A 27,605-nucleotide genomic window follows, 5' to 3' on the forward strand; every position below is an offset into this window, starting at 1 on the left:
CAGGTTGATCAGGTTACCCTGATCCTGAATCATCTCATAAATCCCTGCATATATTTACAGTAAAATTCCAACTTGACAAAAACTTAAAATTGAGTGAATGACTGTGACCATTTGGCAGACTTTGTAAGTCTCCTTCTTCTTCTTCTTCTTCTTCTTCTTCTTCTTCTTCTTCTTCTTCTTCTTCTTCTTCTTCTTTTTCTTCTTCTACTTCAAGTAGGTTTGAAAGTTATCACTCTAAAGTGAATTAGTTGCCAGATTTGCAGACTCATAATTGAATGAAATAAATTTTTGCATGTTTCAAAGATCACCGAGATGGCAATGTCTCACATTCAAAAATACACCGTGAGCTAGTTTTACAATTTGGTTGCATTGCTGCTTGAACGTCCTTCCAGTTATATCACTCATGGTTTCTGATCCCTCTGCCATATCATTACTGTGGTGCTCGTTGAGCTGTATTATTGCATGTGAAAGCCTGATCCTAATTTTTGGTTAGGTAACATTTGCTAATAATAGCTCTGGCAAATTTCATAATGCTCCACGGTGATTCTCTTTATCATGTCAGCCCATGATATGTGACATTGTAATTGTTTTGAAAAGAGTTCATTGTTCGGGGGAAGCCAGCTACTGCGATCAGAAAACATTGCATTTGCAAATTGTACGCCTTCAGCTTCTGTTATTAAAGATGGAAGATGCTGTTAGAGCTGCTCGAGGACTTACATCAGCTGATTAATATATTAAGAGGTGAAGAAGCTGTTGTTGTTTCTATAACATTTTGGAAATGAGTTAAATTTATGAGGACATACAGTATATTGACTGTGCTACCCAGATTAGAATGTGCCTGCGAAAAGTGACACTTTCACTTTGAGTTATACACTGACAGCAGAATGTGAAGCTAAACACATCTGCTCTGCCTTTTGTGAAAAGGTCAGCCGTCAAAACAAAGCAAGCATTGAGGACAGTTGAGTTTGGGTGCAAAACTATGGTTCAACATGGAAGGGTGGCTTGATAAACTTGTGTTCTCCTGCCTTTGCAGTGCAGCTTCAAATTAAGACCTTCTAGTATTTGAATACTTGTACACTTTTGTTTCAGACAAGACAATACTTCTGTCCTCGGCAGGATACTTCTAATGCCATTTATTCATAGATTAGGCGTAAAGATCTTTTTTCACTAAAGGAGATCCTCTTTAACCAATGCTATCTGTGAAACCACTTTGAAAGGTAGATTATTGTTCTGCAATACTGCCTCTCCAGATGTGGCTGGGGTCACCTGCTTGCTATTCCCAGCAGGCTGCAGCATTTGATTAAACACTGAACTCTTGCTATCAGCTGCTCTCCTCTGCACTGACTTGGACGATTAAACTGTTGATAAAGGGATTCATTGCTACCTCTACCTATCTCTCAGACCGTCCAGTTGAGCTCATCCCATCCATTTTTCATGTCTGTGGAGGAGCACAAGAGACAACTCAGCATGTGCCCCAGTGTTTTTAGAACAACTCCAAATAGTTTTGTCTCTCAGTATTTCATTCCTCAAATGCAGGTCAGCTTCAAATTTCTTACTTCTTTCGAACTGTTGCCCTTTAAATGACATAATACTGGTGCAGCTCTAACACCTCTGGCCATGCGTCACTTGGGCGCATGACCCCCAGAACTTTTTCAAGGTGGTTTTTGCATGCATTTCGAGTCATAGTTGCCTTTGCCTCCCGTTGTGGAGGGAAGTTGCCACTACTGAAATATTGAAATGTACGTAGTGACAGTATACTGAAACAGCAGTAAAAATCGCAGAATTAATTAAACATATACCAAACCTGTTGCCATAAAGCTTCATATCAAAATGACTAAAATTATTCTGTGGGGTTCTCATGCATGCCTGCATGCTGCAAAAGGACGCAAAGGGTGATTTTTGGAGGGGACCTCCCTGTGTGAGCATCAAGTTTACAGTAGGCATTCCCCATGTCGAAAAGATTTGACAGTTTTTTGCTCTGATTAGTGATAATAGGACCTATCCTGAGTAGTGGTGGTTTGTTTGGAATATCCTGCTTTGCAGCTTTTGTACAATGTACAATGTTATTTTTTTAAACTCTGAGCAGTTATGCGGCACTGCTTTATAGTAGAGTCTGTAGAGAGTTTGGTACTATACTGGTGAGTTCAAGGGGTTTTGTATATACGATGTGGATGACATTCAGAAAATGGGGGACTGGGTTAAAGCACAAGTCCCCCTTTTTAATGTAATAACAATCAGAACCTCACAGAAAGCAAAGGCTCACATATTTTTCTTAATAAGTTTACCCCATAGTCTGTCATCGCCATCTGCCAGCCATATTTTCAAAATGAACCACTCTAATTTGACCCCGATGACTTTTACTAATATCTGGTTCACCCAAAAAGTAGAAACATGTCGAACAGACACTTTGCTAATATTTTTTCTGCTCACAGCACAATCATATTCTCTGTGGAAATTTTGATTTTTATACCCAAGCCTTCCAAGGACTTGTCTTTTCTGGGATGGATTTGGTTTCTTCTGACATCTCATGTTTAAGTCGTTACACCGAATACTGATGTTGAAAAGCCTCTTGACAGTTTTGGCTGACAGATTCTCTGTAATACACAAATAAAGCTTTTGTAGATGTCCTGTGCTTTCCTGCAACTTGTTCCTGTTCAGTTGCATTAAAGATGTTCTATGGTGCATGAAAGGTGCATTAGAAAAGAAACTATACAAAAGCTTAAGAATTTGGTTCACACTTTAAGATTCTTACTTCTGCTGGCATTTTTCACATTCCCTCGCACATAACTTTTCTTCAGACAATAAATTAAAAAAAAAATAGTCAGCTAGATATATCAGTCGCAGTTTAGTGCAGGGACTCCCAAATGTGCTGATTTGAAGTCAACTGAGGAGTGACCAGACAAGTGACTGCTTGGAAATTCTCTTCTGCATACAGTTCATTATTCAAACCTTGATGAAAATGCTTGGTTGAGTTTCGCATTGCGGCTAATGTATTTTAAAAAACATGAATGACACTAGATTGTTCTTGTCATTTCTTTTGTCTTTTGAGTGTGTGATTTTGTGCGTGTGTGTGTGTATCTGTCCCCCTTAGGACTATATAGCCGAAGTCATGACTGAGAACATTTACAAAAGACCCTTTAATAACCAGGTGCTGAAGGGGAATTGAAACTCCTACCCCAGGCGTGGCATTTGTTGTTCATCTCCCTGATCTCCCAGAGAAAAGGAGTCTTGATGACTACATGTAATCGAATTTGAGCACCATGACAGGGGTCTTTGGTGTTGCGGAATCTTGCCCGCCATCAATGGACATCCCGAAGTACAGGAAACAAATCTTGTCATTGGTCAAGGTACATAAACTACTTTTTTCTGAAGATACAGAGTTTAAACCCAAATTTCAACATAACATTCAAATCTGATGATGGACTCAGAAATTATACTGTTACTTTTATATCCCGTTGAAGTCTTCTGATTGTCTCCTTCCTTGAAATCTGATGGAATAGAGGATGGTTTTTTATTCTATGGTAGTAAGCTGTTCATATCTTTCAAGCTTTATTTCCAGCCCAAACACCAAAGGACACCAAATACATCTCTTTTTATGCATGCCATACAGTTGTTGCTCTCCCAGTTTCTTATTTGGGTACTCAGTTGGGCATTTAGATCTATAACCCCAGTGAACTAAATCTCGGGGACATTCTGCACTTTTTCTCTCCCCTGGTGATTTTTCCCTCTCAGTCTCTGGCATGCAGAAGCAAATAGCTAGACTTTTGAATGGACCTTTGCCTACTTTAATCCCCACTCGGTACATGAGTCAGTTGTAAATCTGACCATAGAACAAGTGCGCAGATGTGGCCAGATGAGGTTCAATAACACTATGATACTGTATATCATGGATAGCTAGCCTCGCCAGCTTTGAAAACAAAGTCTACCAGGGAACATTAGCTTGCTAAGAGGGCTCATAGAGTATGAGGCAAAAGTCCTTAACTAACAGTAGCTAGCCAGCAATATAAGGGGCTCTACATGCTCCATGAAAACTGTACTGCGCCTCATTGCATTCTGCATTGCAAACGTCGCTTTCCCAGCATTGAGTCTCTTTCCTTTACCTGAAAGGCTCGATACTTTAGGAGTAATGCCAGTGAACAAAAATATCGAGATTGATTTAACAACTTCTTAGAAAGTTCTTGTAGACAAAGAGCTCTCTATTTTTCCCCTTTAATTATATAAGCAGTTTGATTTCAACAACGATGTGGTCTACATCAATTCATAAGGCTATTTGGTTACTAAAATGGTATATTTGAATACATGAAATGTGGTAAAGGTTCCTGGTGAGATTCCCTGTGCATATGTTCCATCTCCCTTACCAAAAATGAATGTTGTCACAATTTCTATGTTGCTTGCATTTTTATAAAACATAAGAAAGGCCCTGGCAAAAAAAGGAATCAAATTTCTCAATAAACCTATGCACCTTATCTGTGTAAAAGTTGTAGCAGCTCACTCTAACCATTGCTGGAAGATGAACTGAGGACAGGAGAACTCTCTGTGTTCTTAGTTACTTCACAGTATCAGTATTTTTGGACTCTGTCTATCCTAGTTGCTGCACTGTAATATTCACCCTTTTTATTGGGCCTGTCCCGTTAACTCTGGGTCTAGACACAGGGCAAATAGACTGGAAAAATGCTTGCTGTCTCATCCCAGACACATCTCTCTCCATCAACATCACTCCTCAGAGAGAAGAAAACTTTCCTCTGCTGCGTCCCCATCTTCTAATGTGTTCACTTCTGAAATTTTCACAGCTTGCGCTCCATCCACTCCCACCAGAGAGGGGCCAGTTACACAACTGCGCATTAACACTGTCGTCTCAGACTTGACCCCTGCAAGTGGACTGAAATGCTGTCACTACAAAATCATTAGGAATAGGTCATTAATAATAATGTCAGCTGCTGGGTTCTTGCAATCTAATCACTAAGTTGTTCACCCTGGGGTCCTATTTGCAGAGACCCCAACCTTTTCCCGTGTCAGATCAGTGGTCATATCAGATTAGGGACGCTAATAGGTATCTACATAAGCATGGCAGCAGCAAAGGGGGTCGGACTGCTAACGCTTAATTTCAGAGTGCTCTGAAGAAGGCCCCTGAGATTCTTGAGCATGATCTTTTGAAAAAAAAAAAAAAAAAAAATCTACCATCTCAACACAGCATATCAAATTCCCCTTCCAAAAACAAGGCTGACAGGGACAGATAGGAAAAAAGGTTGCGCCCCTCCAGTGATCATGACAAGCTTCTCTTCAGACGAAAGGCACAAAGCTGCGCTCCCTCCAGTGCGCTTGAAGTTCCATGGAGGTTTGGCAAGGATCAACTCAACCTTTCAGCAACTGGCACACAAATGTGTCCTGAAGCTGAAGCTGTGTTTTTTTTTTTTGTTTTTTTTTGCTGTTTTTTTTTCTGCCCCAAATCAAAGTCAAACAATAGAACTCGGGAGCTTAAAAGTACAAAATCACAGGCAATTGAAATGTCCGGGCCATTTGTCAACTTGACTCAGGTCAAAAATAGCTATCCGTGTTTTCACTTTGCTCTGACTGGAAGTCCTGCAGGTTCACCCATAAAAAAAAAAGAACATAGTTCTTTTATTTCCCCTTGTTTTGTTTTTCATCAGCAAGCCAGCCAGCGGTGACATTTGGTGATTGTCTGGCTTCTTGCAACCTACCTATGTCCTTACTTTACTTTTCTACTGCAACAAATGTGTTGAAAGAGCTGAGGATCAGATGAAAAATCTCGATCTGCAAAAAAAAAAAAAAATCTATTAGCTGAACATGCACAGAATTGGTGCATTACACGTGCATGCAAGCCAAACTGTTTTGTCTCTTTTTCTCAGCACTTGCATTGTCCATTCTCTGGTTACCTCTTGCCTCATTTTCTCCTCCTGAATGCACATACACACACACACACACACACACACACACACAAACACTCTCACACACACAGGCACACTGCCTTGCCTTTGTCTGGACTTTTTTTGTTATCGTAGCTGTGTGAGGAACAAGCTGAAAGCCAAGACCAAGCGTGCGCGTGCGAGATTGTGACAAAGACAGAGCCGGAACCCTGCTTTTGCTTCACATCAGCAGTCATCAGGGGTGAAAGCCTGACAGGGAACTCAAAAAGGAAATCCTAAACACAGTGTCGGTCAGAGTTTGTGCGTGTTCTGGCTGTGTCCAGTCCCCATGTGTCTGTCAAGCTTTTATTTTCCCATTTGGCTGAGGCCACTTCTCAGCTAATTTTTTTAGCAAAAGGAGGAAATCCTGACAGAGCAAAGACTGAATGAACTTTAACCTGTTAAAGTTGTAACAGCTGCATATTGTGGTCTGTTCAGATAGATGAGGAAAAACAAAATGGGATCCAAAGAATAAGTGACTCCATCATAAAATATGTGGTTAATTTTTTACAGGCATGCCACATAAGAACTAATAACGGTAAGGGTAGTAGTAGCAGCGAAGGGAGTTTGAGCAATGGCCTCAGTTAGAAACACAAAAAACAATCTCCACGTGTAAGGAAGTAATCAGTCAAGAGAGAGCAAGAATAGAAATGACAGCAGAAAGCTGATTGCAACACTGACACACAAAAGAAGAATGCAACTCAGACTCTTTTTGCAAGTGAAACATCCAGCAGCGGCGCGTAAGACCCCGCTCTGAAGTCTCTGTGACTCAGCAGTCACCTGTGATTCAGAGCCGAGTCACCGACCAAATGGATCTTACAGGAAATGTCAAGGCAGAGGGGTACAAGCAGCCACACTTACCACAATGTTATTTAACCTGTGTTTATTGCCATGTGTCTGTGTGACTATTTGATTCTTTGATGACTACAGCTTACATAACCAACGAAGCTGTTACTGGAACTGTGTGTCTGGTAGTGAAGTTGAGTTTGATATATATACATATATATGTGTGTGTGTGTACATACAGCATCTGCATTAGACAACAGGTCACCAAGGTTCTATTGTTTTGCAAATGGTACACATCTGACCTGTAATCATCATCAAAAATAATGCGCATGGTCTTCTGTAGTTTAAATGTTTTCTTTATTCAGAAAATACAATTTCCAATTTGGCTGATGTAATATTTACAAAGCAATTGTTGCAATGATGCATTTACGGTGAAGTGCTTGAACGTAGTCTCTGAGGATTATTTTGCTCTGTACTGGTAAATTAAAGGTTAGGGGATTGATTGTTTTTGTGCAAATCTACTTGGCAAGAAATAGCAATTCATGTTTCTCTCTGAGAACAGCGACTCTTTTTCGTATACAGAAGAGAAAGGAAAAGTTTCCTCAGATGTATTGATTTCCCCGACCTGAATTCCTGTGCTCACAACACAAAACAAAAAGAAAGCAAACTCTGTCTTCCTTTGACCCTGTTCACGGCACAAATAGAGAAACCCAAAGACTCATTCAGTCCCAACCACTTGAGGGTCATGGCCTCAATCTTGCCCTTTAATTTTTTTTTCCCCATACTCAGCAGCACGCGCGGCACTTGTCACCTCTTAAGGATAGTTATATTCTTCAACATAAATTAGGAACCAACTGTAGAGGTGTGATGAGGTAACTGGAGGTTATAATAAGGTCACATGGGAAATGAACAAAAGAGGACATGGGGTCGCCTTTAAAAACCTTATAAACTATCAATGTATTGGGTTTTATTTATAATCTTGAAAAAAAAACGATCAGGCTTTTTTGGTTGGATATTTTGAGCAATAATATCAAACCTGCCAAACCTTCAAAGATGTTATCTTATACATTTTAAAATAATTCTTGCGAAATATTCACTTGATTTATCTTGCTTGTCAACTGGAAAACTGCATTTCCATTAAATCCGTTGACCTGATGCAGTATTATTTTTCTACTGGTCGATCCATTCCACAGCATATGAGTGCCAGTGAACCCATAAGCCACCATGGCAGTTGTTTCTTGAAATTAGCACCACTTGTTGTGTTGCAGTCACTCTTTATGTGGCACTTATAATTCACGAGGCAAGCTAATTGAATTAGAATAATTAACTTGTAGCAAAATATGATTTATTGAAATAGTGATTTACTACTGAACTCCCATAAAGTTGCGGGGCTTGTAAAAGAATCATTTTCCAAATCATGGTGAAGTTTTCCCCCACGATGTAACTGGGTAAATAATTGATTTTGGTTTGTGTTCTGGCAGTTTTGGCTTTTACTCTTGAGCAGTGGATTTGCATCCACGAATGACTCATTAAGTTCAATTGACCTGACCCTTAGCTCCCCAAAAGGGCTTCTGGAGTTGAATCTGCAATTGCACATAGAGACTGGCCTCAGTGTGGTAGAGCCCCCTGCTGGTTCTACTCCAGAATACATTTTAATCTGAAAGGAAGCAATAACTTTACTTTTGTTTTTGTTTTTTCCCTCAAAGCTGACACTGAGCCAGTGAGGTGAATACAGTAGGATTCTTCATCTCTCACCTGTTTACTGACATGTAAACACTGCTGGACTTTTCCAGCAAATGTGGTGTATTTTTATTGGATTACTGACATGATACAAAATAATTCACAATCCACTTGGCATCATAAGGTTGCCTGTAAATATTTACGTGTGTCAGTTTTTGACTTTTCTTTTTAAGTCATTCATAGATACATGATTTTCCAGATAAACAGCAGTAGGTTAATTGGAAATCTTTTACCCTTACTTGTTCTTGTATTTACAGCGCTTTGTTGATAAGTGCTTTATGAAAATATTTATATTTGTTACTTTTACCATTCATCTATCCTTCATTGAAAGGTATAGAAAAAATAACTTGAAGTCTATATTACTCATCTGCCCTTTAGAAAGAAACATGCAATTGAATCAGATTTTATGTATATAGCATTTTTCACACCAGAGTGACACCCACGTCATCTCACACATAGAGTGGGTCAAGATGACACTCCTAATTATTTTAACAGGGACCTCAATCCCACATGAGCAAACACCGGGTGGTGATGCTGCGGAAAAACGGATTTTTACCAGGCGGAAACACTGTGGGTAGCTTTCTGTCTCGACCAGTCGTGGAGAAAGTGAGAGACAGAGAAAGAAAAAGACAGAGGGGACGACAGAAAGATAGAAGGTAATACTAAAGGACTGTATATGAACAGTCAGCTGTACTTGACTGTTTTTATTTTGAATGTGCTTGTGTTTAATTTGTACAGCTATCGCTGACTGTTGCACAGTGGCTGTCAAACTCATACATAGGTCTATCTATGTAGTTTAGATTTCTGCCTTGTTCATATATATGGTGTCTTCTTAAATTACTTTTATAATGTGTTTATTTTATACATAGATTATACTGACAAAGAATTTCCATGTACAGGGAAATACGGTATATTTCCTTATTGTGCATGTGACAACAAACACTTTGATTCTTGGATGTTAAAGAGTTTGATAGAGAGTTGGGGGGTTTGGGAAAGGCAGGGACAATTTGCAGTGGATCTATAACTTCAAGTTGCAACAACACTTAAATGGGCAATAGTAGAAATTCTACAATAATAACTTCAATGTCCATAAAAAAAAAATTGCAGCGGTGGATGTCTGGCAAGCCACATCTCATGAGAACCTGAGACATAAGAGAGAGACCAAGGACTTGGGAGAAGATATGAGGTTACCGTTGTGCATTTTAGATGGCACATGGGAGCAAGGAGAGCGGGGCATCATCGGCAATCCTTCAGAGGCCGAAGCCTATTGCAGCTAGCCAAGCCAATCTCAGCTAAAGTGTACGTGCACTGAAGATGTCTTTTATTCAAACTAAAATTGCAACATGAAGATTAAGAAAATAAATGAATAAATATACCGACACAATTTTTATTAAATTTTTTTCTTAATTTATTTATTATCAAACAAATCTCCACATTAATGATGCCCCCTGGACGCCAGCTGCTGAGACAGACTTAACTTGTTTACATTATCTGAGGCCTCGACGTTCAATGTGGGTTTGGCGCAAGGCGGTGTCGCGGTTTGCCATAGTACTTGCAGAGGAATCCCTGACTAATGTATGCTTCGCGTTGATGTGGTACTTTAAGCTGGAAGTACTTAGATGAAACGAAAACTACTTCCTGTAGAGTGTGCAAAGTACTTTATATTGGTCGATTGTCCTGTGTTGGTTTTTTTTTTTGAACTCCATCCTCCCATCGAGAGGGCTAATGTTGTTTAAAGTCATCCATCTTTATTGGGCTCTGTCACCAGATAGTGTTGGAGCACCAATCCAGTGCAAATTAGTGGAATTGTGGGATTTGGAGACATTGCATGCTGTGCATCTGTTAATTGAATTAACATTTGTAATCAAATTATTCACAGTAATTGATTAATCCGGATGAACATGTTCATTTTGGCAACCCTAATTACTATTATTGCCATAACCCTATGTGTACGTAATTGGGGTGGTTATCATATTTAATTACATGATAAAACTTCACCTTGTCTAAAGGTTCGCTTTTCTTGAATTGTCCTGGTTTTTGTCTCCTGTGTTATTTTTGTCACCGACTACACCAGGGGTCGGCAACCTGCGGCTCTTTTATCCTTACACTGCGGCCCCGAGTGGCTTGGGAAAATAAATTATAAGTATTCAACTGAAGTGTATTTTATTTGTGTTAGTCCCTTTTTTTTTTATTTTAGCTCTAAATTCAAAGATTACTGTGATCTTGAAATATTAAAGTTGAATTATATTTGTAATTTTTCGACGGTCAAAATAAACGTTACAATCGCGGAAGCCAGTATACCCGCCAAAACAATTTGTCGAGACTTTCAACCCCAGGTAGGCAAAATATGGAAAATATAAGAAAGGAAATATATCTGAAGAAAATAGAAAATTTTTTGTTTGTTTCAACAAAGTGTAATAGTAAGAAAAAGCAATATATACAGTGGTACCTTTATTTTAGATGTCAAAAAGTAACTGCGGCTCCCAGTGTTTTCTTTTCCGTGGAAACTGGGTCCAAATGGCTCTTTAGGTGTTAAAGATTGCCGACCCCTTGTGTAGTCACTACACCATCAACTTTGCTCGTGTAAATGATTGTAACATTAGAATTCATAATGGTCCTTGAAAAAAACATTGTATTATTTGTGTGTAACTGGTAAAGCAGAAACAAAATTAAACTGCCCTTCATTGTCATGAACAGTTTCCTAAATGGTGCAGGTACACGGTCCTGTCTTGGTCCTCTGAGAGGTTTGTTAATAACAAGCGAATGGGGTCCAGACTGGCATCCATTCAAAGGCACATTCATCTAGGGATCCACATTAATTTGCTTCTTAGCAAGCAGATAGAAGGGCTTATTCAAATCTAACAGACATGTGCTCTTTTGAATATTAATAGAAGTAGTAATGGACCTCTTTGTAGAAAAAAAACCCCAAATGATATATGATGCTTTCTTTCTTGATTTTTTTTTTTTCACATTTTAAAAAGATGCTGCATTTCCTGGAATTGAATACAACTTTTGAGTTGGTAGAAAGAGTGCTTCTGAATGGTCAAACAACAGCATCGAGGCAAACCCAGCAGCTGACTCATCTTGATTTAATGAATAGTGAGCCAGTCAGATGCTGAGAGGAAGTGTGACTACACAGCTTTGGCCAGCAGTGAGTCACACCAACACAGATCATGTCCTCATGATTCAGTTTTTGTTGGAATCCATTTGCAGAATAATTTGAACCTTCTCGGGGAATAACATGATGGGATCATGTCACCCTAGTTGTTTTGTGTGTGTGTGTGTGTGTCTGTCTCTGTCTGTGTCTGTGTGTATCTGGCAGAGCTACTTGCTGCAGTGAGGCTAGTTAATAACATGGTAGCCTCCTGATTTATTTGTGTTTTTGAGTGGGTGGAGCCTACAGAGGTCTGAATGAATGATTACAGAGCCCTGCGGCATCCCAGAATAGACGAGTGTCAGCTGGAAGCTCCTGGATGCTTGTCGAGTTCACTATTCACCGCCTTAGAGCCAAATGTTGGAGTGATGTACAGTGATGCTGAACTTGTGAGCTAACGGCTAAACAGCTAATTAACACAGGGCCCCCCACAGGTTCCCTGGAGACTGAGAATGTCACACACATATCTGCCAGCTATTTTTAATTGTTTAATTGTGCTGGAGCTTCCATGTGCTTTATCTGACATAGTCAGAGCCGGAATTAAATTGGACACGGTTTCTCTATTTAATTTTCTTTTTTTAATTTTGTTGGGCTTTGCATATAGTAGCTGTTCTGTTGTTTTGTTGTGTTGTTTTTTTTTAACAGAATGGATGCAGGAGGTGGTTGAGAGCCCCAAGAGCTGATAATGACTGCATGCGTGTGTCTATGTTAGCGTGCATGTGTTCGTGTTTCTTTTAACAACATGATGTTGGCAGTGTTTGGCTCATGTGCCACAGAGCCGGCCAGCCAGACACTGCCTCACACGCTGTGGTTATCATGGTAAGGTGAGATATTGCCTCTGTCTGTGTGTGCACGTTCTGTCTCTGAGGATGCAGAGTACAACTACCATTGTGAGCTTGAGTTTTAAACCCTATTTGTCAAAAAGATGTTTTAACCGATTTGGACACTTGTCCGAGGAAGATTTGGCTGTAATGGTCAACTTAGAATTTTCCTAAGAGTTGCATAAGGATTGGAGTTTAGGCATTAAGCTGAGGTGGTTAAGGCTTGGGGATGCATTGAATAAATCAATGCTGTCACATCAATAGATGCATAAACAGTGGTGTGATTTTGATGACTTCAGCATCTGCTGAAGCCTTTTAAACATCAGTGCTTTAAGGCTCTAATGATTTATCAGGTCTGTAGTATTTTAATACTAGTGATATAACTTATAGAGGTGAATAAAAGACATTTCTTTTTTTAGCAAAATTGTGTAGGGGTTACATATATAACTGCCAAAAAGCTTTTTGGAATGCACTCTTTATTTATTTGCATATTCCAATTGGAAAATAAAAATAAAGACGAAAATAAGATCGGGCCTACTTCCCATTTTTCACAGCCTTAGAAGACAGTTTTGAAAAAATTGATACTTGATTAAAAATCTGACAAAACCCACCGTTTAAAGTGTCTTTTCCGTTCTACAAAAATATCTTAAAATAGAACCATAGAATACATTAGTATATTTATGTCACCTCACTGGATATAACATCAAGTGTACTTAAAGTGTATTTTCAGGAAGCTTGGCTTTGGAAATAACTCCTCAATTTTTATCTATCTATCTTTTTATTTATGCATTTATTTATGTATTTATATATTTATCAATCTATCTATCTATCTTAAAACTTGACATTTCTTCCAGTAAATCAATTAGAAAAAAAGTCATTAGATGAATTATACAGCTCAGGAATCTGCAGCATGAATCTCCTCAGACTGACATTATCATGAGATGGCATTTTAGAGCATGATGCATCATTCATGTGTCAAACTTGCAATATAAACCACACTTGGATATTTTAGCATTTTCCTGGCAAAACATAATGGAAAGCTACTATACTCTATGTACTATTTCCCCTGTTTGCTACCTTCAAATTTTGCTCTTTGGGCAAATGGTTGGTTGTAATTGGCACTTTAAACTGCTGACAGTTTGTCAAATTGGTCAACAAACGTAGCTGCGTCAGTGTGCATTTTACTCCTGTCTGGTTGTCGCTGTCTGTCTCTAATTTGTGTTTGTGGTCATCTGCCTCCAAGCTGTTTTGAAGCTGTCATTTCTCCTCTAACCATCTCCTCTTTCTCCCTGCCTTACTTCACTCTGGCTTTTCATGATTGCTGTTCTACACATTTTCAACATAGACTGACGAATGCTCATGCATCCAGAACAGATTGTGTGTCCAAACTTTTCTGAGCCGTGCACTGATGTCATTTTCTGCTCAAGATTTTCACGTGAAGCGACAAAGTGGCTTGGCAGAAAGCTTCGGGTTTTTGGACACACGCTCCTCTATTCAGTTATCTCTCGATCAAAATGAAGTCACTTGGTCTGAAGCTGCTGGTTTTGATCTTCCACGCTGAAGATGAGCGCAAACCCGGTTTTGAAGGTAGAAAAGCCCAAATCTGACAGCAGCTGCAACAATGAGCTTCATGGAATAACATTAAGAGTACCATCAGAGCCATTACTGATGGAAATCTTTGTTTGCATCTGGAAGAGTCACACAGATGGCTTTTATACTCTTCCAGGGGTCTCTGTTTTTTTCCGTTGATACTGTACAGGGTGGTAAACCCTTGGTAAACACTTTTTCTTGACTTTTCCATTATCATGCCAAATAAGAAACAACATGCTAGGTCCTCACATTCTTTATAGTTGCTTATTTTCCTAATTTCACTCTTATTATCCACTGGGTTTTTGTCTGGTTGGCTTATTTTGGCTGCATTTTAGGTTTTAAATCAGTTTTCAATTGCTCTGCAGCTTTCAAGTCTCCTCTTGAGCAGGAAACCTATTTATCCAAGTTTATGTGATTGATTACAGATAGAAATCCTTACAAATAGAAATCAGTGAAAAAAGACAGGTGAGATTCTCAAGAACTTATGAGCACAATTTTGGCCTAGAACTTAAACATGTTTTGGAAGGAAGTTGAGCCAAAGCTATGTGTTTAATGTCCCACACCTTTGTCTTTTCAAGCATGATCCTGTCCAGCCACATTTATCCGTTCACCTACCTCATCAGTTTTGTAAATATAGCTGGAGAGATCTCTCTCAGATCTAACATGCCTTGAATGCAGCAACATCGGATGTGACTGACCGCTGGCTAAGTGACAAAGATGCTTGCTGCTACCACACATGGTGCGCCGATTGCTGTCCATGGTAGCCACTTGAAATTATTATTCTGAACAATGACAAGTAAATAAAGACTTAAAGAGAGTTTGAGTCCACCGTTCAAAAATTGATGCCTATGTAGACCCGCCCTTGGATGTGAGATTGGTCGAAAGCCATGTTGGAAAGTGCTGTTATTACCTCTGGACTCAGTGGGTCTGAGGGAGGCCTCTCTTGACAAGATAATTATGTTTTTTTGGGCAAATCATGCATCTGATTCCTACCGAAAAAGCTTTGTTTTCTGAAAATTACTTCCAGACACAGAGTTATGTGACAACAGCTGCACATCTAAGATGTCACACTGATTGGACTATCATCATTTCTCTCAGGCCAGAAAACAGATTCACATCTATTTTGCGATAAGAAAGTCCACAAGTTTTAAAGAAAGAAGTTATTGAAAACTTATTGAGTAGTCAGAACCATTTTTAATACAGATTACTGGTTCTTTAGTAAAAATAAATGTATAGCATAACTTGGTATTTCTTTTGTATTCGCTTCAGTAGAGTATCTGCCATCAGCTGCTCTTCGTTGAGCATATTCACAGATTAGAAACAGCTTAGCTAGAGTTTGTGGGTTTTTTTGTGTTGTTTTTCCATAGATTGTCTGGACAGTTACACTGCCGTCCAGTCCACTGTGTGCTGTTTCCATCAGCCATCATAAACCGAGGCAGACACTCCCAGAGGAAGCTTTTTCATCGATTCATCCATCACATGTTTAGTTAATATAACTTTATATTGTGTCAAATTTAATTAGAGTGGCATTGGTGCCAAGTTTCAAGCTGATGCAGCCACATAGAAGATTTTTCTCTCACTTAGACAGGTTTAAACTGCATTACACAGCTAAATGTCCTCAGAGTGATTGTATGCACGCTAAACTCCCTCCTGAATGCTATTTAGCTCTTAATTTATTTCACAGTGTTGGAATGATGCCCTGATTAAAGAGCCCTTCCACTTATAGTTAATAAATAGTGGGCCTCCTCAATGAGTACAGCATAGTTCCCATCGCCAAACTTAGCTGCTTTCTCCACTTACCCGGCTCCCCCTGGAGGCCCTGCGGAGCCATTGCAACCTCTGCCAATTATACCTGCGTAGCTGAAGTCACTGCATTGTGATCAGGGCTGAGCAGTTTTTCTGCTCCGGGGTAAGAGCAGGCTGTTTGTTAGCAGTGTTCTGGATCCCTGGCGCTAAAGGGGGATAGATCTGCAGAGCAGGTAAAAAAAAAAAAGACAGAAGGAGAGAAAAAGAGAGGAAAGAGATACTTCATGTCACATCAGTAAGGGCATCATCATCAGAGAGGCAGGGATTTCTGCTGAATGATGCTGGCTGTCGCAAGAAAGGGAGTGAAAGAAAGGAACGAAGAGAAGAAGAAGGGTAGTCGAGTGCATGGGGTTTGTGTGTGTGTGCGTGTGTGTGTGTGTTTGTGTGTTTGTGTGTGTATTTGTGTGAGCTATTTACAGAGAATATGCAGGTTGTTAATATGTGTATTGTGTGTTGTCTCATCCACAATGTGTGATGTCACTGGTCTCTGCCAGCATATCTGAAGGCGGATGATGTTTTGCATCTGTCGTAGCTCTGGTTCTGCTTCTGAAAGCGAGTGAAGTGTTAGTTGCAGAGCAGCACAAGAGTGAGTGGTTCAGTGAGCCGGTGCTCCTGCTGGGACAGGAGGTAGGCTTAGGAAAAAGTGTATTGGATGTTTCTGCTTTTTCAGAGAGTTGAGAAAAAGAAAGCAAATGATTGGTGACATGTCTCTGGCCTGGTCCGAACCTTGATATGATGTAATGATTGTACTTTCTGACGCACTTCAAAAATCTAGTATGATTTTTGCTCTTACATGTGTCTCCCTCTTACATTTACTGCGTCCTTACTGAACATGTAACTGAGAAACAGGACTTTTGACCCAGTAAGATCTAACTTAGGTTCAAGTCGATCATCTTAATGCAAAGACTGCATAAACAACTTGTTTGAAAATCAAGTTCACAATTTCTTCAAACAGCTGCAGGTTTGCTCCGTTGCCCTTTGTAGTATTTGACAATGTCTTTCATTTTCTTCTGAGAAAATGTGAAAAAAGTGTTTCGTACAACCATGGATACCAACTGAGATTGCAAGTGATTCAACAAATTGCTGTATTTTATCATTAAACTGAATTCAGGACTTCAACATGAGCTTGTCAGGACCAAAACAAATAAAGAAAATCAGCATTTTTGTGAGCTTTCACAGTTTGATTTCTTGAAACTAATATATTTCACTTTTTCCTGCTTTGAAGGAAATGTGTGTTTTATTGATATTGTGGATGTTTTACACCAAACTGACTCAAAATAGAACATGGAGTCAAAACCAAACCTTTAATATTTTCTGATTTTTAATGTTCTGTTTATCTTGGACACAGCCTTGAACCTTAAAACCTGAGCACCATGGCCGCATCTGATCAAAAAATACAATATCTAATTAATGTTACTATATTTTATTTGAACAGCGGATTTAATGAAAATATGTATATTTATTGAAAATTAAAGTTAAATGAATACACTCATCCAAACTAAGTACTAAGCATACTCGGTGTGTGATTGTCAGGCTACATGTGATAGATTTTGTTACATCAGCTAATGCAAAAATAGGCTTGAAAATAAGCAAATACTATTCCTCCCCTTGGTTTGTGTCTCTAGATTTGTGTTTCTTAAAACGTCCTCTAGCTGTAGCCGATGGAAGTGCACCTGGCACCTTGAGCCACAAAACCACTCTAATTGAATTAATCTGCTGGGCATCACAGCTTCCAGAAAGTATTTCAAAGTCCTGTCCTCTCTTTTCCCAATTGTTTTTTACTCCCTATATAGGTATAAAGGGAAGTGATTGAAGAGCCGCCTTGTTTCCCAGAAACATTGCCGGCGAGAGACTCGGTCATTCTCTCGCTCTGTGTTTCTCCACTGTAACCTGGCCCTTGTTCAATTTCAGTGCATAAAACAAGCAATATACAAAATCACTGAATCTTCTTCATCCTCAGTGTTTCTGGTCCATGCCTTAAGCTTGCTCCCCTCACATGAAGCATGAAGTTCAGCAGCAGCTTGTGTTGAAGCACCAGTAGGGTATCTTGGCCTGGTGACTGAGGTTGTCTGCATCCCCTCCTTTGTGAGACGGTGGGCATTCATGGTGGTTTTGCACATTTTTTGCTGTTCTCTCAGTCGCTATGTGTTTCTCAGTGCGTGTATTTTAATGTTCATTTCCAAGAAACAGCTACGCATTTCTATGGGCTTGCAGTTTACGACTCCCCCGTCATGGAGAAAGTCACATAAAAAACCACAACAGACAAAAACTTTTAGAGGGAATGTCTTTAAAGAGGCAATCTCTCCAAGAAAAAAGAGAGTGAAGGAGAAAATTGCTTTTAATTGAGACTTGTGTGTGAGGTAAATCATAAAAAGATAATTTCATCATGAGAAACACTGCAGTGAATGAGGAAGATTTCTTAGTGTACGTCTACCAATAATAATGTTTAATGACTTCCCATAGTCATAACTTATATGTCATTAAAGGAGCAGATAAAAACGTTACAGAGCTGCTCTATCTTGATTCCAGAAGAAAAAAAAAGGAAGAAATACTTTCATAAGCCTCACTTGACATGTGTCTTGATTCTTCTTTTTGGCATTTTTGACAACTGACATGTGGCAGATCTGATCACGGTAAGATTTCCACCATTCAAGGTCCTATTAGGCCTACGCTTCTTTAGTCTGGGGATGACAAGAAAAGCTTAAGGCATCACACAGCAGTCTCTTGACATGGGCAGCTACACACACACACACACACTTATGTGTGTGTGTGTGTGTGTGTGTGTGTGTGTGTGGTTTCAGAATCTTAATTCAAGCCAAGCAGGATGAAAGAAATTCCTCCATGGCTGTCTGTTGAAATTTCAGTCAGTCTCTGCACAGTGGGAAGAGCCCTTTTTTAGTATGTTGTAATTTACCAGGTGCTGTGTGGTTCTGAGTCAGAAGAATTTTGAAGGAAATACTTGAAAGTGTGGTGATGGTTAAATAAAAAAAAAAAAAAAAAATTAAAAATCACTTGAGGGAAGTTTTACTGTATATGCAGCAGACTCAACCTGGGAATGTCGGTGCACCTCTGCATTCAAGGGACTAATTACACACAAGCCAAATGTGATTTGGATCTTTTGTCCACGAAGCCTGGTGAGACGCCAGCTGTCGAGACCGGTCTGTTGTTCGAAGGACAAAGCGCCGCTTATCAGTCAGCCCGTGGGCTCCAATGAAAGACAAAGTGGCTGTTAAGAGGTTTTGGTGACAATACAAAGGATTATCCTACATAATGCTCTTCCGGCTTCGGAAACACACTTTCGAAAGTATATCTGCCTTTTTTAGTAAATGTCTCAAGTAGAATTGTATTAGCATTATCCATCTCAAATAATATAACTTTTAATGGTTTGCAGTGCTCAGGTAATTTTGTTTCCCGAAGCAACCTCTACATTGTGATGTTTTTATTTGCATTTGAGGAGTATTATTAACTTTGAGTCTTACTATTGTAATTGAGTGTTGAAAATGTATGATGAATTTCCCATTGGGTGCTGTGTTTGCGCAACATGGGGCGTCGGACATCATATTAATGTCCAATTGTTTGCTGGGATCGCTTAGGAGTCCCGTGATGAAAGATTATAAACATGTGCCGAGTTTTTCCCGTGCTCCCAAGAACCAAAGCTCAATGAAATATTTGTGTTGAGTAGCAGAGATGTGCTGGAAGCCAGTGCACTTGAACGGAATTCCCTCGGAGGATAGTTTACCACTTCACAATGCCGAAGACTGAAGGCAGAGCAGTGTGTGTTTTAAGATCTGCATTTATGCTTCCATCTGGTGAGAGGTTGTATAAAATGTTTGCTGTTTCTATATATCTTTCTGAAGTTTGCTGCAGAGGTTTTGCAGCAGTGATCTTTGTGAAATGAATGCATTTTTGGCTGAGCTTTGACCATTTAAGTGATGTGGTTATTACAGTCAACCATGCCTGAACTTAACATTCATACAATATATCGCTTTAATGTGGTGCCTTTTGGCAGCCAGTGTCGCTGCACTGGGTATATAAATGCCATGTTGGACGGGAAATTTGAAACAAGAATTTCTGTCAAAAAAAAATTGATGATGCTTTTTATTTAAAAAAAACAAAAAACGATTGGAGCTCAGACAGTGAACAAGACAGACAGTTGATACAAACTTTGGATTACAATGCTGTTTTCAACATTCATTTAGCGTAAGAAATCATTTAACTGTTAGCAAGCAACCCCCTTGATAAAAATGTTGTTTTTGCAACTCAATGGAATGCACTCATACAGTTATTAATTTAGTTTCTTGTTTTAAATGTATTGTACCGTACTGCAATGTTAAACCCTCAAACACCTACGATCTGTCTGTAATTCTTATATCAATACTTACAAGATATTTCAACTATCATTGCAGATTTACACAGATTGGGCCAATCACTACCTGGCCAAATCTGGCTGTCCACGCCTCATCAAGGACCTGAGCCAGGACGTCACCGATGGAGTCCTGCTGGCACAGATCATCCAGATAATAGGTAGAGTTACGCACGCACACACACACACACACACACACACACATACACATACACATACACACACCACACACACACACACACACACACACACACAGGGTCTCTCTCCCTCTTTCTGTCCTCAAGACAACCTGTCTTTGATATTCTACATCACCAGGGCCTTATAGTAGCCTCACGCAAATCATCTGAATGACTGGATTCAATTTAATTGTAACTTCAACCGTAATTGTAAATTTATTACCTTAAATTTATTACCTTAAGATAAATCCCTTTTCAGATCCCCAAGATATTCCTTATTGCTGTCCTCAAGACCACCTATCTTTGATTTTTTACATTACCAGGGCCATATAGTAGCCTCACGTAAATCATCTGAATGACTAGATTCAATTTAATTGTAACTTAAACCGTAATTGTAAATTTAGTACCATAAAATAAATCCCTTTGAGATCCCCAAGATATTCCTTATTACTGGTGGGCAGACTCCAGGAGAGCCCACAGCCATGTTTCTGTTAGTAACCGTAACTTTTTTTTTACATCAATGCAATGATAGATAGTACAGGACTTGAGATTCATCTCAAAAGAGGTCCAAACAGCACACATTTGAATTGTAAAATAATTTGACAATGCACATCTGTATAGAGACTGTTATTATTGTCCATCCACTAATTTGCATGGAACATTAAAAGAAAAAAAAACGCCTGAAATAACAAGCTTTATTCATGTAGACCTTTTTTAGAACACAATTTACAAAGTCCCTTCAAAAACAAGAAAGATAAAATGGTATTTGATGGTCATTGGTGATTGGCATTAATTCATTCATTTTGATGCGCTGAAATTAATGATGAAATGAAACTCTTGTGTGAAAATCTGCGACACATTACAGTGAAGTAATATTTAATCTAAGGGGGAACCCTCAATGTCTTTGAATACCTTTTTCTTTTTTTAGCTGATGAACGGATTTTAATTGAAATGTGAATATTGATATGATGCAATGTATCATCTGCACACTTTCATTCACCACAATTGCTAACCGTTGACCATTTACATAACCATTACCAAACTGTTCCCATAATGCTAAATCACACGCTCTCTTTCTGCCTGCAGACACACACACACACACACACACACACACACACAAGCACACACACACACAAACACACGCTGTCTGGTCTTGGTTGTGGTGAGTTGGAGAGGAGCTGCACCTCAGTCTGATATTTGGGCCAAATCACAGCAGGCTTCCCTCTTTTGGGTGCTTGGTGAGATGCAGCAGCAAAGATCTATGACTCTGGCACCCAGGGGTGCAGAGACATCTGTCCTCACCACAGCCAGGACCGTCTTCTCTCTGTCTATCTTTCCCTCCACTCTCCTTTCGTTCAGATGCTCTGCTTCTCTCCGTCTACTTCACCATTCCAATTTTTCCAGCCTGTCCCCTCTTCAGTTCTTTTCTCTGTGATCATACTTTGTTTTTTTCTCATCTCCTCCTTTTTCCATCTTTGTAAATAAATATGCTCTCACCAGTGTTGAGCAACACTAAGCAGTAATTGGATTTTGGATTATTGCTGTAAGAGCACAGCATTGCACAAGAATTCAGTAATTTCATTAGTTTAAGTAGTCTCTGTATAATACCTTTACTTTGGTATTTTGAGAATCAGCTTGCTGGCTGTATGGGGTTAGGTGAAGGTGTTATGATACAACATCGCAGTCAATGCTTTTAGTAAAACGAGGAGTCTAATCCTCCTCTCAACAGGAACACCGTTTTCTTATTTACCTGTTGCATTTACCTATCTAAACTTATATCTCACTGACTATCTGTATAGAGTATGTACAATAATTCATACAGTCATACAATCAGGGTGTTCTCTGTGTGTTCATGAAGGTTCTCCATATATCCTCCCACTCATCTGTCAGTGCAATGTCAATTTTGCAAATGTGTCCATGTGCCTCTTGCAGAATAGGGAAGTATGACACCAAATGAGCAGCACTTGCTATTCTGGGTCTAAATCTGACTGTATTGCTGCATCTTCCTTAATTCGGTACATCTGTACTATTTTTAACACACAAGAAGAATGTGACTGGCTTGATACATGGTGATATTGGCTTGTAGTTAGGAATAAGTGGAACCTTGATATACAACTGGACTAATTGTTGTGTTATCCCCAATTTCCATATAGCAATATCATTCCACTGCAGCAATACCGTTCTACTGTTCAAATGAATGGGGATTACTGGCTTTTTGCCTGATCCTGTGTGAATATGGCCAATGTCCTGTCAGTGACGCCCTAACCTTGATAAGGTGCTGGTCTGCTGGTGGACCTTTCAGCAAAATATATTTGGACATAAAGGTTTTCGGCTGAAAATCCCTCTCTGGTGGAAATAGGTTTTCTGTCACTAATCTTTTGGTAGAAAACCTTTGTGGCAAAAATCTTCAGGTTTCTCCTGCCTGTTCACCGAGGTATCAGGCTGGTCTTTCAATACTTTTTATTATGTCTAAAGAATTTTCCATTTTCCCTCATGTACCACCTCAGTGTTTAATTTTTTCATTTGTAATTAATGTAATTCATAATGGGTATATAATCTTATGAATCATCAGAAAGCATGTTTGATGGAGCTTGGCTGTGCAGAAATAATGGAATAAATACTCTTAACAGCTACAAACAATACTGAATATATAATTACTTTTCAGTCAGTGATGATAAGTAGTAAATAATTGACTACATTTGTCATGATGTGTGTACAACACTCAGGCAATTTTTTATTCGCCTTTGATTCTTCTTTTTCTTTTTTTATCTTGACTTTTTTTTTTACTTCTTTTTTTGTGTCAACAACTTTTCCTTTCCTCCTCATCTGTCAGCTACACATTAAACACATTTCCTCTATGGCCCTTCACACTCATGCTGTCCTCCCAAGTCTATTATTTTTAACCTTTGTTTTATTTCCCAACACTCTAATTCTTCTTTCTGCCCCCCCTCTTTCCCTCTGTCTTTCTCTCTCCTCTTTCTCTCTCTTTTCTCTCTCTTTTCTCTCTCTATCCTCTCTCTCTCTCTCTCTGTTGAATTGAAACTTTACCCTCCCCACTTACTCGAACAGACAATGAGGCCAAGCTGGCCTGTCAGTAATTCTCTGGCGGCAGCTGAAGAATTAGGCAGCTTTGCTTCCCAGACCTCTCCTAGACCACTCTGCACCTTAATACGCACACGCACGTGTGCACACACACACACACACACACACACACACACACACACACACAAAACCATGCATAAACCCATAAGTTATAGTTTTCCTGCAGGATTTGTACACCTGAACACAAAAGACACCGGACACTGGGATGTTCAGCTCAGTATTGGATCATAGTGAAAATATTGTTTCCTTTCTCACACAGCCAATGAGAAGGTGGAGGATATCAATGGCAGCCCCAGGAGTCAGGCGCAAATGGTAAGTCTTTATTGGTATATATTTAAATTGAACCCTTGATGCACTGTTTCTTTTGGAGTAAGAACAATGTCAAAGTACCTTTAGGCTCTTGAAATGTAGTAATTGCTGTATGGATTGCAATATAAAATCATTTTGTTATCCTAAGCCATTGAAAACAACTATTATTTCTGTTTACACTCATGGTGACTCCTCATCTGCAACAACTGTCCCAAGACAGACTTTTGGAGGAAAAGATCCACTTAAAAATGGACACAGGCAAAATAATCACAAAGATCTTAAACATGAAATAGAAATGTGTATGCATATTATTATGAAACCCCCCTTGATCAATTTTAATTGTTTCAGCTCAAATTAGGTTTCCATGCTCTGCTCTGAATGCAATAATCAAGAGATGACATTATGCCAGGAGATACAGCCATCGGATTGTTAAACTATTGTACTCATATAATAACAATGAAGGAATGACAAGATCAATTATGGCAGGAAACTGTTTATCCTTGACTTGGATGGAAAGGTGGACAGAAAAGTCACAACACTGGAGTCACTGATAATTACATTTGTCTATGTTGCAGAAACAAATCGGTTTTGAAACAAAACAGCTGAATCTGCCATATGAGAACACTGTTTATTCTATTTCCATATAAAAGCTCCATATCACAACATAGGTAGAGTTACGCACGCACACACACACACACACACACACACACACACACACACATACACATACACATACACATACACACACCACACACACACACACACACACACACAGGGTCACATAGTTTTAATTTATCTAAAAATTTATTTAATGCAGTATATTTTATTTTATAACTATTAAATATAAAAGGCGTAATGGTTAACGCTCCCAACCCCCAGAGGGACCCTGGTTTGATTCCCACAAGAAGCCTGTCTGCGTGGGTTTCCGCTGGGTTCTCTGGTTTCCTCCCACAGTCAAAAAACAAGCGGAAGGTTTATTGTAAAAAATGCCCACATGTGTGAACGAGAGAGTGAATGGTTATCTCTTTATGTGGCCCTGTGATTTTCTGGGGACTGTCCACGTTGTAACCCGCCTTTCACCCAATTACAGTCGGTATAGACTCCAGCCTCCCTGTGACCCTAAGTGCAGGATAAGCGGTAGATAATGGATGGATGGATGGATATTTAAATATCAGTCAACCTTAAGGAAGTGATGAGTTAAACTTGTGCTGCTATTTTTTTGCGGAGCAAGAGCTTTTTGTATCTAAACTTAACCAGATCCCATGAGCCCAACCATGGAATTCACACATCATCAAACGTAATTATTTTTTTAGGGGAGTGTTGTGTTTATTTTCTAAGACCACATAGTTTGCCCTAAACAGCTACTGACCGAGCGTCGGTATTCTGTGAGGTGTGAAACAAACGATGTCTAAACGCTGATTCTTTTTTCTTAAATATTTTGCGGTATGCATACTTGCATGGGATGGCATTGACGAACACTTTGATGTCAGTGAAAATAAATAACTTATCAAAGGTGGGTTTAACTGTAATTTGAAATTTCAAAGACAATTTTACAAAATTATGTGAACACTTATGGAAGGAAAACCTGCTTTCAGAACTCTTAACTTCTATCATAACTTGACAGAAACAACATTACAACCCAAACGAACTTTGAGTAACTTTCACTGAAAATGCCTGCCGTGCAGCACAGGGATGTTGGCAGTGTTAATTTTTTTTGTTTGTTTCTCTGTTAACCAATCACAGGCTTTATAACCTCTGATTGTCGTCATTCTGAGATAAATACCTCTCTCCTAAACAAGAGCTGACTAAGTGTTTATGCATTGTTGGTTTGTCCTGGCATCTGCCCCTTATCCATTAAAAGTTACTAAAGCTTTTTAGATGGTTTCTGAGTAAGACGGCGTGGGTGAGCAGTTGTCCTGACTGTGTGTTTATTTGAGTGTTTTAATATGAATTACATATAATTTTAGCCACTATATGGCCGCACATCACCATTTTTGCTAGTTAGTTTCAAACAGTTCTTCCACAGAAGCAGTGAATGGATTGGATGAATTCTGATGGGACATCAGGAAGCTCAGGAAGTCTTTCCAAAGGGGGATGTATTGCAAAAACTGACTTGATGCATTCAGTGCAGCTTTCAGCTGTTTTTATTTTCCCTCTGTGGTAAGGCCAGCTGTAGTGGAAGCAGACTGTTTCAAAAACAGCATTAAGGGGTCTCAAAGGAGGAAAATATTAAAGTAATGTGAACTTTGGTTACCTTTTGGTTGCGCTTGATGTTTCCAAACTCTTCTGCATTGTTCAGTACTGTTAAATACAATGGTTGGGGTCATGGTTAGAAACAGCTGAGGCCAAAATGACATACTGGCCACTGAGGGTGAGCGGTTGCAGCGTGTGAAGCAAGGGGCTCGATATGGCAGCAACCTTTGCGTATGTGTGTGTTTGTCTGTGTGTGTGTAGTTTTTCTCAGTCACTTATTAAGCCCATTGATCCACCACCTGCTCTCACAGAGGCTCCGGCCAGCTTGGGAAACTTTAGGGGAGCATGGTTGCTATTAGTCTGGATGTGTTAGGAAGGAAATAACTGACAAATGCATTCAAACACAGAGAAGCAGTTTAGTCAAGATGCATTTCGGAAAAATCTGTTTTTTTGGTCTCCTGGAGTTGAAAATAACTTAATATTAATTTTTTTATTTGCCGCAGTGATGCCATGTCTGCATCAAGCTTTTTTTTTTCCTATATTTTCATTAGACATTCACACGAGGAGTTATACGTTTTGGAAACTAGCCACTGGCCACCAAACACCTGGAGATTAACCATCATGGCCTGAGACATCACAGTAGCAGCAGCAGCTGTCAGTGGACGGGCTGATGAATCTGATTTACTTCCTTTGCACAGATTAGAACCCACTAGAGACTTGAAACTGTAGTCCTCAAAAAGCCTGCTCCTCTAACGGGTAGGTCGCTGCCGGTCTAATGAATGGACTCAGGCCAAGCTGAGCAGCTGCTAGAAGTTCCAGCGCAGAGCAGCAGAGCATCAGCATCCGCAAGCTTCTAAGCTAATCTGCATGCATAATTTGCTCTCCAAAGCAATGTTGACACTACAAGAAATGTATTTCCTGCAGAAATTGTCCAACATCCAATCTTGGCCCAGGAGTGAACAGCCATTAAGGGTTTTCTATGGCATGTTTTCGAAGTATGTGCCTCAAAGTTGCCTTTCAGTGTTACTGCCTGAAGAGAGAATACTTTTGCATTTTTTTTGTCCAAGATCAAAATCGATCAAAAATCGCGCCACTAACCTTTGCTCGGCCACAATCAGCCGGTCATGTTTTTGACCTCAATTGGCCAAGAAGACTTAAACATCAGTAGAATTATGAATTACAAGCCTACCTTTTTGAAATCCTTCCCTCGAATGCTCATTCAGAAAGATAAGCAGAAAAATCTTTGTATAACTAGATATGCATTGTCAGCATGCAACATTTCCTGGCATCTGCAGGAACAAGCAGGTAACAAATGTACCTGTCTTGACCTGCAGTTGTAATTTCAAGAAGTGATAAAATTTAACGCTCACTTAGGATGAATGTACAAACATCCATCCATCCATCTTCCCCTGCTTATCAGGAGTCGGGTCATGGGAGCAACAGCTTGAGGAGTGAGGCCCAGACCTCACTCTCCCCCGCCACACTGTCCAGCTCCTCTGGGGGGACCCCTAGGCATTCCCAGGCCAGCATGGAGACACAGTCTCTCCAGCATGTCCCGGGTCTTCCCTATGGTCTCCTCCCAAATGGACATGCCCGGAATACCTCCCACATGAGGCATCCTGACCCAAATGCCTGAGTGCC

General features: G+C 39.6%; 1 protein-coding gene across 1 annotated transcript in view; it reads left to right on the forward strand.

Moving 5' to 3' along the window:
* Window positions 1-27,605, forward strand: part of nav3 (neuron navigator 3) — a 179,651-nt gene that overhangs the window by 39,088 nt on the left and 112,958 nt on the right. The window contains exons 2-3 of the mRNA XM_086146866.1: window positions 20,228-20,345; window positions 23,722-23,774. Of these exons, the coding sequence (XP_086002992.1) occupies window positions 20,228-20,345; window positions 23,722-23,774 (171 nt within the window). The remainder of the gene's footprint in view (window positions 1-20,227; window positions 20,346-23,721; window positions 23,775-27,605) is intronic.

This window comes from Fistularia commersonii, chromosome 5 (assembly GCF_037954325.1).
Source record: "Fistularia commersonii isolate RoL2024-O1a breed Wild chromosome 5, RoL_Fcom_v1.0, whole genome shotgun sequence".
NCBI lineage: Eukaryota > Metazoa > Chordata > Actinopteri > Syngnathiformes > Fistulariidae > Fistularia > Fistularia commersonii.